Source organism: Trichosurus vulpecula, chromosome 8 (genome assembly GCF_011100635.1).
Source record: "Trichosurus vulpecula isolate mTriVul1 chromosome 8, mTriVul1.pri, whole genome shotgun sequence".
Classification (NCBI taxonomy): Eukaryota; Metazoa; Chordata; class Mammalia; order Diprotodontia; family Phalangeridae; genus Trichosurus; species Trichosurus vulpecula.
This window is the reverse complement of record NC_050580.1, coordinates 13,409,394-13,421,620: the sequence shown is the minus strand read 5'-3', so window position 1 is coordinate 13,421,620 and position 12,227 is coordinate 13,409,394. Positions and strand designations below refer to the sequence as shown.

General features: G+C 40.0%; 1 protein-coding gene and 1 pseudogene across 1 annotated transcript; one reads left to right on the top strand and one right to left on the bottom strand.

Moving 5' to 3' along the window:
• The first annotated feature begins 3,752 nt into the window (after positions 1–3,752).
• LOC118829404 (60S ribosomal protein L39-like) lies at positions 3,753–4,205 on the top strand. The gene has a single exon (XM_036736423.1). The coding sequence runs from the start codon at positions 3,810–3,812 to the stop codon at positions 3,963–3,965; it is 156 nt and encodes a 51-aa protein (XP_036592318.1). The 5' UTR covers positions 3,753–3,809; the 3' UTR covers positions 3,966–4,205.
• Positions 4,206–6,754: 2,549 nt separating this feature from the next.
• On the bottom strand, positions 6,755–8,086 carry LOC118828105 (annotated as a pseudogene).
• Positions 8,087–12,227: the final 4,141 nt, after the last annotated feature.

Genomic DNA, 12,227 nt, shown 5'->3' with positions numbered 1-12,227 from the left:
CAAAGAGCAGGAATATCCTTTTTTTCTCAGCAGTACATGGCACATACTTAAAAACTGACCATATACTAGGTCATGAAAACCTCGCAAGCCAGTGAAGAAAGGCAGAATTAGTCAAAGCATACTTTTCAGATCACAATGCAATAAAAATTATTTGTAATAAAGAACCATGGAAAAATAAGCTAAAAATTAATTGGAAACTAAATAATCAAATTCTAAAGAATGAGTGGGCCAAAGAACAAATCATAGAAACAATAACTTCATTTAAGAGAATGATAATAATGAGGTAACGTACCAAAACTTATGGGATGCAGCAAAAGCAGTTCTTAGGGGACGTTTTATATCTCTAAATGCTTATGTGAATAAAATAGAGAAAAAGGAGATCAATGAATTGGGCATACAGCTGAAAAAGCTATAAAAAGAACAAATTGAAAATCCCCAATTAAATACCAAATTAGAAATACTGAAAATCAAAGGAGAGATTAATAAAATTGAAACCAAGAAAACTATTGAATTAATAAATAAAACAAAGAACTTATTTTATTAAAAAAAACCAATAAAATTGATAAACCTCTGGTCAATTTGATTTAAAAAAAGAAAGAAGAAAGGCAAATTACCAGTATCAAAAATGAAAAGAGTGAATTCACCTCTAATGAAGAGGAAATCAAAACAATAATTAGGAATTATTTTGCCCAACTGCATGCCCATAAATTTGACAACCTTAGGGATATGGATGAATAGCTACAAAAACATAAATTGCCCAGGTTAACAGAAGAGGAAGTAAAATTTCTAAATAACCCCATCTCAGAAAAAGAAATTGAGCAAGCTATCAAAGAACTCCCTAGGAAAAAATCTCCAGGGCCACATGGTTTTATATGTGAATTCTATCAAACATTTAAATAACAATTAATTCCTATACTTTATAGATTATTTGGGAAAGTAGGTGAAGAAGAAGTCCTACCAAATTCTTTTTATGACACAAATATGGTACTAATACCCAAACCAGGAAGAGTCAAAACAGAGAAAGAAAATTATAGACCAATTTCCCTAAAGAATATTGATGCAAAAATATTAAATAAAATATTAGCAAAAAGATTGCAGTACTTATCATGAGAATAATACACTACAACTAGGTAGGATTTATTGCAGGAATGCAAGGCTGGTTCAATATCAGGAAAACTATCAGCATAATTGATCATATCAACAACAAAACTAGCAGAAACCATATGATCATCTCAATAGATGCAGAAAAAGCCTTTGACAAAATACAACACACATTCCTATTAAAAACATTGGAAAGCATAGGAATAAATGGAGTCTTCCTTAAAATTATAGATAGCATCTACCTAAAACAAGCATTATTTGGAATGGGGATAAGTTAGATGCATTCCCAATAAGATCAGGGGTGAAACAAGGATGACCATTATCACCCCTACTATTCAATTTGGTACTAGAATTGTTTGCTTTAGCATTAAGAGAAGAAAAAGAAATTGAAGGAATTAGAATAGGCAACGAAGAAATTAAATTATCACTTTTTGCATATGATATGATTATTTACTTAGAGAATCCTAGAGAATCAAGTAAAAAACTACTTAAAATAATAAACAACTTTAGCAAAGTTGCAGGATATAAAATAAATGCACATAAATTCTCAGCATTCCTATATATTACTAACAAAGCCCAACAGCAAGAGATAGAAAGAGAAATTCCATTCAAAGTTACTGTAGACACTATAAAATATTTGGGAGTCTATCTGTCAAGATAAACCCAGGGCCTATACGAACATAATTATGAAATATTTTTCATGCAAATAAATTCAGATATAAATAAATGGAAAAATATCAGTTACTCATTGTTAGACTGAGCTAATATAATAAAAATGACAATTTTACCTAAATTAATCTATCTATTCAGTGCCATACCAATCAAACTACCAAAAAATTATTTTACAGAGCTGGATAAAATAATAACAAAATTCATCTGGAAGAACAAGATGTCTAGAATATCTAGGGTATTAATGAAAAGAAATGCTAGGGAAGGTGGCCTAGCCATACCAGATATTAAACTGTACTATACAGCAGCACTCATCAAAACTACCTGGTATTGCCTAAGAAACAGAGTTGTGAATCAGTGGAATAGGATAGGTACACAAAATGCAATAGTCAATGACTATAGCTATCTACTCTTTGATAAACCCAAAGAATCCAGCTTCTGGGCTAAGAATTCATTATTTCACAAAAACTGCTGGGAAAATTGGAAAGTGGTAGGGCAGAAACTGGTCATAAACCAATATCTTACACCATATACCATGGGTTCATGATTTAGGAATAAAGGGTGATACTATTAGCAATTTGGGAGAGCAAGGAATAGTTTACCTATCAGATTTATGGAAAAGAAAAGCATTTATGACACAACAAGAGACAGCATTACAAAATGCAAAATAGATAATTTTGATTATGCTAAATTGAAATGATTTTGTATAAAAAAAGCCAATGCAACAAAGATTAGAAGGGAAGCTGAAAATTGGGAGAAAATCTTTACAACCAGTGTCTCTGATAATGGCCTTATTTCTAAAATATACAGGCAACTGGAGCAGAGCCAAGATGGTGGCTGGAAAGCAGGGACTTGCCTAGGGCTCTCCCCCAGGACCCTCCAAAAACCAATAAAAAATAGCTCTGAACAAATTCTAGAACTACAGAACCCACAAAATAGCAGAGGGAAGCAGGGCTCCAGTCCAGAATAGCCTGGATGGTCACAAGGTAAGGTCTATCAAATGGAGTTGGGAGCCGAGCAGAGTAGAGCCCAGCATGGGGCTTCACTGGACCAACCAGACTGGGAGCCGGGTGGAACAGGCCCTAGCACCCTGAAACAGTGATCTGTAGCAGTTACCAGACTTCTCAACCCACAAACACTAAAGACAACAGAGAAGGTTTGTGGGAAAAGTTGCTGGGACAGAGTGAAAGGAGCTCACACTTTGGGCACTGCCCCAGGGGCAGTGGAGGAAGTGCAGCTACAGAACTACAGCTGCAGTTGCTTCTGGCCCCAGATCCACCTGGTGGGAGAAATTAAGTGGCAGATCAGAGTGAGAGTGCAGAGCCTGCTTAAGATCTGGATCAGATAGGGGTTGGTGGTTCTTAGGGGAGGAGGAGTGCTGGTGTGGCAGAGCTTGCTGTGTAGAAATAGCTCTGAAAACAAAGCACATCCCCTCAAGCTTGGAACAAAGTACTCTCTACTCCACAAGCAGTCATACCCAGAGGAAAAGTTCAAGGGTCAAGTAGTTGGCTGGGAACATGGCCAGGCAGCAAAAATGGACTTGAATTCAGACTCAGACTTTGGAATCTTTCTTTCGTGACAAAGAAGACCAAAACATACAGCCAGAAGAAGTCAACAAAGTCAAAGAGCCTACATCAAAAGACTCCAATAAAAACATGAACTGGTCTCAGGCTATGGAAGAGCTCAAAAAGGATTTGGAAAAGCAAGTTAGAGAAGTAGAGGAAAATTTGGGAAGAGAAATGAGAGTGATGCAAGAAAACCATGAAAAACAAGTCAATGACTTATTGAAGGAGACCTCAAAGAAAATACTGAAGAAAATAACACCTTAAAAATGGCAAAATAACACCTCAAATGGTGAAAGAGCTCCAAAAAGCCAATAAAGAGAAGAATTCCTTGAAAGGCAGAATTAGTCAAATGGAAAAGGAGGTCCAGAAGACCACTGAAGAAAATACTACCTTAAAAATTAGATTGGAGCAGTCTTTCTCCCTTTTTCGCCCGTCCAGCCATCGTGGTGGAAGCTCGGCTGTCATCTCATCATCATGTCCTCTCATAAAACATTTAGAATCAAGAGGTTCCTGGCCAAGAAACAGAAGCAGAATCGGCCCATCCCTCAATGGATCCGAATGAAAACTGGTAATAAGATCAGGTACAACTCAAAAAGGAGACACTGGAGAAGGACCAAGCTCAGATTATAAAGAATGGCCAGCGCAACGAAAGACGAAACACCAGAACCACCTCCCCCACCCTTACCATGACATCCTTCCATCCATCAATCCATCCATTCATTCATCCATCAATCACTCAGTCACCTCATTGCCCCCAATAAAAAGTAAATACCACTACTGCCCTCCCATTTTGGAAGCTGTCTGCCAAGATGCAGACATCAAAAAAACCCCAACCCTGACAAACTGTTAAATTTGTCTTGCCCTTGAATGTTTTCACGAATTGCACCTGCATCCATGCGTTTGGGTACTGTGTGTTTTGTGTTATAGTTTAAATTACTGTTATTTGCATCTCTGTGTAGCATTTGTATGTTTGAGGTTATGCTTAAGAGGCAGAGATCATAATGAAACAAGTTCCTGTCAAGAAGAACCAAGCTCAAGCCCTGCCTTGACCAAGCCTTCACAATAACCTCTCTGTGTTTTGTTTTGTGTTCTAAGGAGTTATAAGAGAGCACCTACCTCACAGGGTTGTTGTGGGGATCTAAGATTTGCACGCCTTCAGTGTAAGCCTCCAGTGCTGCTAATCAGGAGCTGTCTCAGCCAGATTATGCGCAGCTGACTGTGCTCATTTATCAAACTCACAGTCAGAGAAGTAACCTGTTGACCCCCTGCTTATTTCATACAATAAGCCGTCTTTGTTCCTTGTTGGGAGGTGGTAATTAAGTGTTGGCAACCTCAAAGTTGTCGGTTATTTGTGTGTACGGGAAAGCCCAACCTTTTGTTAGGAACTAGACCTGGTCCAGGTGAATGGCTTCACAATTTTCTGAAGATGCAATTCTGCTAATAAAGGGCTTCTACAAAAAAAAAATTAGATTGGAGCAAGTAGAAGCAAGTGACTTTATGAGAAATCAAGATATTATAAAGCAGAACCAAAGGAATGAAAAAGTGGAAGACAATGTGAAACATCTCGTTGGAAAAACCACTGACCTGGAGAATAGATCCAGGAGAGATAATTTAAAAATTATTGGACTACCTGAAAGCCATGATCAAAAAAAGAGCCTACATATCATTTTTCAAGAAATTATCAAGGAAAACTGCCCTGATATTCTAGAGCCAGAGGGTAAAATAGAAATTGAAAGAATCCACCAATCACCTTCTGAAAAAGATCCCAAAAAGAAAACTCCTAGGAATATTGTTGCCAAATTCCAGAGCCCCCAGATCAAGGAGAGAATATTGGAAGCAGCCAGAAAGAAACAATTTGAGTATTGTGGAAACATAATCAGGATAACACAAGATCTAGCAGCTTCTATATTAAGGGATCAAAGGGCTTGGAATATGATATTCCAGAGGCCAATGGAGCTAGGATTAAAACCAAGACTCACTTACCCAGAGAAACTGAATATCAGGCTCCAAGGCAAAATATGGATTTTCAATAAAACAGAGGACTTTCAAGCTTTCTCAGTGAAAAGACCAGAGCTGAATAGAAAATTTGACTTTCAAACACAAGAATCAAGAGAAGCATGAAAAAGTAAACAAGGAAGAGAAATCACAAGGGACTTACTAAAGTTGAACTGTTTTGTTTACATTCCTACATGGACAGATGATGTGTAAAATTCATGAGACCTCAGTATTAGGGTAGCTGAAGGGAATATACATATATATCTAGACAGAGGGCATAGACAGGGTGAATCGAGTATGATGGGAAGATATCTAAAAAATAAAATCAAATTAAGGGATGAGAGAGGAATATATTGAGAGAGGGAGAAAGGGAGAGATAGAATGGGGTAAATTATCTCACATAAAAGTGGCAAGAAAAAGCAGTTCTGTTGGGAGGGAAGAGGGGGCAGGTGAGGGGGAATGAGTGAATCTTGCTCTCATCATATTTGACCTCAGGAGGGAATAACATACATACTCAACTGGGTATCTTACCCCACAGGAAAGAAGGAGGAACTAGATAAAAAAGAAGGGATGATAGAAGGGAGGGAAGATAGGGGGAGGAGGCACTCAAAAGCAAACACTTTCGAAAAGGGACAGGGTCAAGGGAGAAAATTGGATAAAGGGGGATAGGATAGGAAGGAGCAAAATATAGTTAGTCTTTCACAACACGAGTATTGTGGAAGGGTTTTGCATAATGATATACATGTGGCCTCTGTTGAATTGCTTGCCTTCTTAGGGAGGGTGGGTGGGGAGGGCAGAGGGGAGAAAATTTAGAACTCTAAGTTGGGTTTTTTTTCGTTTATAGTATGCAATTTACATTACCTTTAAGAGTTGTTCTGCCCAGGAAAACCCACAGGTAGGGTGTAAGGCTTTAACCAAAGGAATGGCTCTCTAATGGTGGAAGTTCAGGCACTGTAGGGCAGCAGGCTAGGCATATCTTGTTCATGCCAGAGGATAACTGTGTTTGACTTTTTGAAAGCCTCCCCCACCTCTCAACCTCTAGGCGCACAAAACCCAAGAGATTCTGGATAGGATCTCAGCCCACTCAGTGTGAAGCTGGGGAAGGCTAAGTCTCAAGTCCAAGATCTCTTCCCACCTGCAGAAATCTTCCTTTCAGCATTCTGGGACAGGTGATCGATCATCCAAACCTCTTCTTAAACATATTAAGTGTCAAAGAAGTCCCCTTCAATCATTAGAGAGTTGTCTTTCTTAACATCGGCTGAAATTTGCCTCTCTTTCCCTCCATCCTCAAAGCTCTAAGAAAAGGAGAGGATTCACAGGCTAAGCAATGCCCAGGGCCCCTAGGAGTGAGGACACACTTGAACAGGCAGAAGCAAGGAGAGAAATAAATTAAGTGTCAAGCTCCTAGGGTGTCCCAACATGCCTCAGAAGGCTGGGTTGATGATTCCCCATTGGGTGCTTTGAGTCATCACAACAGGTGTGGGGGTATAGGGTGGTGGTGGTTCCCTGGGAGGTGGTGGGCACAGGACTGGCTTCTGAATGACTGTAACCAGAATGGCCTTTGTTTTCTTTGGGTGGCTCAGTTTACCTCATTGGGCCTTTCTGGGTCTGCTGCTCCTCTTCTGTGGCAGGAAACCCAGAAGACCATGCCTGGGAGCAGAGAACTTCCTGTGTGATGAGTCATAGGGCTGGCTGAGGGGAGGTGTTAACTCCAGAGTCATGCCCTATTGGGTGTTAACCTAGTCTACGCTAGGGGAAGGGGCCAACTCAAGAACCAATGGCCCTGGTCATTCAGGCGGAGCTTGATGATGTCAAAAACTCTAAAAGAGGGGAGAGGACAGCTTGAAGAGCCCTCTTTCCTTTTCCTGTTGGCGTGGGAGCAGTGGCGAGCATGACTCTGGGCCAGCCCTTGCTCTCGGGCCGAGCCCAGATGTTGGTAACTATGAATTGTATTGGGTCTGTCTGTTGATATTTGTAATTTGTTTGTATTTAGTTCTGAAGTTCGGAGTGCTGGCTTTTTCCCCTGAAGTAAGTGAATGAATCTGTATTGGGTCTGTCTGTTGATATTTGTAATTTATTTGCATTTAGTTTTGAAGTTCGGGGTGCTGGTTTTGTTTGCCCCTGAACTAAATGAATGATCTGAGCTTCAGGGTGCTGGCTGTTTGTTCCCCTGAACTAGCTGACTGTAATCTGTATTTGGCCTGTCTGTTGATGCTTGTCTGTATGCTCTCCTGAACTAACTGAATGCTGGATTAAAGAAAGCTGGTCAACCCCTTCACTGTGCTTTCCTTGTTTCAGCAGATAAAAAGAACCTGTGCTTTTCCAGCGTGCCCCGCAGCCTCCTGGGTGCTGGCTGTGGGTGGATCTTATACCCCCACAGGAGCTGCTAGCTGGATTATTAAAACAATGACCTCAGTGTAGGGCAGTGGGGGTCCAAATGTGGCAGATGCTGGAATCTCAGGGGACACAGGAGGGTTACTGAAGGACACTGACACTGGCACCTCCCGCTGGGTTGGGGGCTCTGGCTCTGAGACCCAGCAGGCTCAACACAAACGTTTCGACCAGCCACAGATACAGAGCAGAGGGATGATGACCAGGAAGCTGATGACAAATGTCCTCATGGGGCCAGAGAAATGTTCTGTCTTCACGCAGCAGCCATTGCCGCAACAGGGCAGAAGCTGTTGGAGATCTGCCAAAGTGCCAAAAAGCAGACGGGGCAAGAAGCTGGGGAGTCCGGAGACCCAGGATTGCAGCATCCTGGGCTGGTAGACTTTGTCTACAAGTTTCCGTGTGTTGGGGGGGAAGGAGGTAGGGCTAGGACCTCCCTCCAGTTTCTGCGGCTGGCCCAGGAAGAGGGGGAGAGGTTAATACAATTGTTATGGGCTGGACCCAGAACTCTAAGTTTTAAAAGAAGATGTTCAAAAAAAAGTTTTTGCATGCAACTAGGAAATAAGATATACAGGCAATGGGGCATAGAAATTTATCTTGCCCTACAAGAAAGTAAGGGAAAAGGGGATGGGGGTGGGGTGGGGTGACAGAAGGGAGGGCTGACTGGGGAATGGGGCAATCACAATATATGCCATCTTGGAGTGGGAGCGAGGATAGAAACGGGGAGAAAATTTGTAATTCAAACTCTTGTGAAAATTAGTGGTGAAAATTTAAAATATTAAATTAAAAAAAAAAACCACATACTGACGGTGTAATTCTGGACAAGTGACTTACCCTCTCATTGATCCCAGAAATTCCCTGAGACCAATAAATTACCAAGAAAGTGCTTGTCTGCATTAGTAGAGAAATAGATCAATTTTTAAAATGCTAAAAAATAAAATAAATAAAATATACAGGGAACTGAGCCAAATTTATAGGATTACAAGTCATCCCCCAGTTGAGAAATGGTCAAAGGATATGAACAGGCAGTTTTCAGAGGAAGAAATTAAAGATATCTATAGGCATATGAAACAATTCTTGAAATCACTACCAATTAGAGAAATGCAAATCAAAACAACCCTTAGGTACCACATCCCTCCTGTCATATTGGCTAAAATGACAAAACAGGAAAATGACAAATGCTGGAGAGGATGTGGGAAAATTGGAACATTGTTACATTGCTGGTGGAGTTGTGAACTGATCCAGCCATTCTGGAGAGCAATTTGGAACTATGCCCAAAGGGCTATAAAAATGTTTATACCCTTTGACCCAGCAATACCACTCCTAGGGTTGTATCCCAAAGAGATCACACAAGTGGGAAAAGGACCCGTATGTACAAAAATATTTACAGCGGCTCTTTTTGTAGTAGCAAAGAACTGGAAATCAAGGGGATGCCCATCAGTTGAGGAATGGCTGAACAAGTTGTGGTATATGAAGGTAATGGAATACTATTGTGCCGTAAGAAATGGGGATGATACAGACTTCATAACAACCTGGAAAAACCTACACGATATAATGCTGAGTGAGCAGAGTAGAACCAGGAGAACATTATACACAACCACAGATATATGGATTCTGTGATGACTAACCCTGATAGACTTTGCTCTTCTCAGCAACACAAGGTGCAAAGACAACCCCAAAGGACTCAGGATGGAGAGAGCTATCTACATCCAGAGAAAGAACTGTAGAGTCTGAATGCAGACTGAGGCACACTTTATGCTTGCCCTTTTTTCCCTTTGTTTTTTTTCTGTTTTGTTTTTGGGTTTTTTTTTTGGTTCTGTTTCTTCTTTCTCATGATTCATTCCATTGGTCATAATTCTTCTTTACAACTTGACTATTGTGTAAATAAGTTCAATGCAAAGTTATATGTAGAAGATATATCGGATTCCAAGCCATCTTGGGGAGGGAGGGGGAGGAGGTGGGGGAAGAAAATCTGGAACTCAAAATTATGTAGAACCGAGTGTTGTAAACTAAAAATAAAAAAATCTCAAAAAATAAACACTAGAGAGCCTAGGAATCAATGGGGTTTTCCTTATAATGATAAGTAGCATCTATCTAAAACCATAAGCAAGCATTATCTGCAATGGGGATAAGCTAGAAGCCTTCCCAAAATTTGCAGCATATAAAATAAACCCATATAAATCATCACCATGTCTATATATTATGAACAAAGCTAGCAAGAAGAGATAGAAAGAGAAATGCCATTTAAAATAACTGTAGCTTAATAAAATACTTGGGAGTTTACTTGCCAAGACAAACCTAGGAACTATATGAACACAATTATAAAACACTTTTCACACAAAGTCAGATTTAAACAACTGGGAAAATATCAATTGCTCATGGGTAGATGGAGCCAAAAAATAAAAATGAGAATTCTACCTAAATTAATTTACTTATTCAGTATCATGTCAATCAAACTACCAAAAATTATTTTGTAGAGCTAGAAAACATAGTAAGAAAACTCATCTAGAAGAACAAAAGGTCAAGAATATCAAGGGAATTAATGGGGGGAAAATGAAAGGAAGGTGGCCTAGCTGCATCAGATGTGCAACTATATTCTAAAGCAGCAATCATCAAAACTATTTGGTACTGGCTAAGAAATAGATCAGTGGAATAGGTTAGGTATACAAGATACAGTAGTAAGTGACTATAGTAATCTACTCTTTGGTAAACCCAAAGACTCCATCTTTAGGGATAAGAACTGACTATTTGACAAAAACTGCTGAGAAAACTGGAAAAGAGTATGGCAGAAACTAGGCATAGACCAACATCTCACACCAAATACCAAGATAAGGTCAAAATGGGTACATGATTTAGACATAAAGGTTGAGACTATGAGCAAATTAGGAGAGCAAGGAATAGTTTGCATGTCAGATCCATGGAGAAGGGAAAAATCTATGACCCAACAAGAGATAGAGAACATTATGAAATGCAAAATAGATAACTTGGATTGCATTAAATTTAAAAGTTTTTGGGCAAACAAAACCAATAAAACCAAGATTAGAAGGAAAGCAGAAAGATGGGGAACAATTTTTATAGCAAGTGTTTCTAATAAAGGCCTTATTTCTCAACTGTCTAGAGAACTGAGTCAAATTTATAGGAATACAAGTCATTCCCCAATTGATAAATGGTCAAAGGATATGAACAGGTGGCTTTCAGAGGAAGAAATTAAAGCTTTCTATAGTCATATGAAAAAATGCTCTAAATCACTACTGATTAGAGAAATGCAAATTAAAGCAACTTTGAGGTACTACCTCATACCTGTGAGATTGGCTGAAGTGACAGAAAAGGAAAGTGATAAATGTCGGGCAAGATGTGGGGAAATTGGAATACTAATGCACGGTTGGTGGAGTTGTGAACTGATCCAACCATTCTGGAGAGCAATTTGGAACTTTGCCCAAGGGGCCGTCAAATTGTGCATGTTCTTTGATCCAGCAATACCATTATTAGGTCTATAACCCGAAGAGATCATAAAAAAGGGAAAAGGACCCCTATGCGCAAAAATATTTATAGCAGCTCTTTCTGTAGTGGAAAAGAATTGGAAATTGAGGGGATGCCCATCCATTGGGGAATGGCTGAACAAGTTGTGGTATGTGAACAGGTGGGACTTTCTTTTGCTGTTTTCTCTTTTAGCACTTATTTAATCAAGGGGCCTTGCTGAGTCTGGCCTTTGTTTCTTTGATTAGCTCAGGAGTCTTTGGTGACTTGCTTGCCCCAAGGGAAAGCTTAGTTGACATAGGTTTGAGTCACATGTTTGTGAGGCCAGAAGCTTTTAGGCCATGTGGGTTTGAGTGGCATGTCTGTGATACCCTTTGACCCTAAACAGGATATATAAACCTAGAGGTTGATGTTTTTTCCTTGGGGCTCTCGCTCATTGGAAGAGTGTCAGTGTGGAGACTCTGGGTAGCTGTTAAGGAGCACCTCCCTGCCCCCCCCCCCCCCCCCCCCCCCGCCCCAGGCTTTGAAGAAACCCGGATGTTTGGTTTGGAGTCTCTCACTCACAGGAAGAGTGGCTCATGATTCTGGGCAAGCCATTGTAACTGCCCTCCAGCTTTGCTAACCCAGATGTTGGTTTGTATTTGGTCTGTTTATCATGTACGTTTGTAATTTGTTTGTATTTGCTCTGAAGTTCAACGTGCTGGCCTTTTCTCCTGAACTGAGTTTATATACATATGTATGTTTTATTAAAGTAAGATGGTCAACCCCTTAAAGTTACTTTCCTTAGTAAAGAAGATCAAAAGATCCTGTGCTGGCAGCTCTTGGTGCTGGTCTTGTTGGGTCTCACACCCCACAATAGCTGCTAGCCAAATTGTTATTACAAATGGAGTACTGTCGTTCTGTTAGAAATGATGAGCAGGCAGATTTCAGAAAAACCTGGAAAGACTTACATGAGCTGATGCTGAGTGAAGAGAGCAGAACCAGGAGAACATTATTTACATTAAAGACAACACTGTACAATGATCAGTTGTG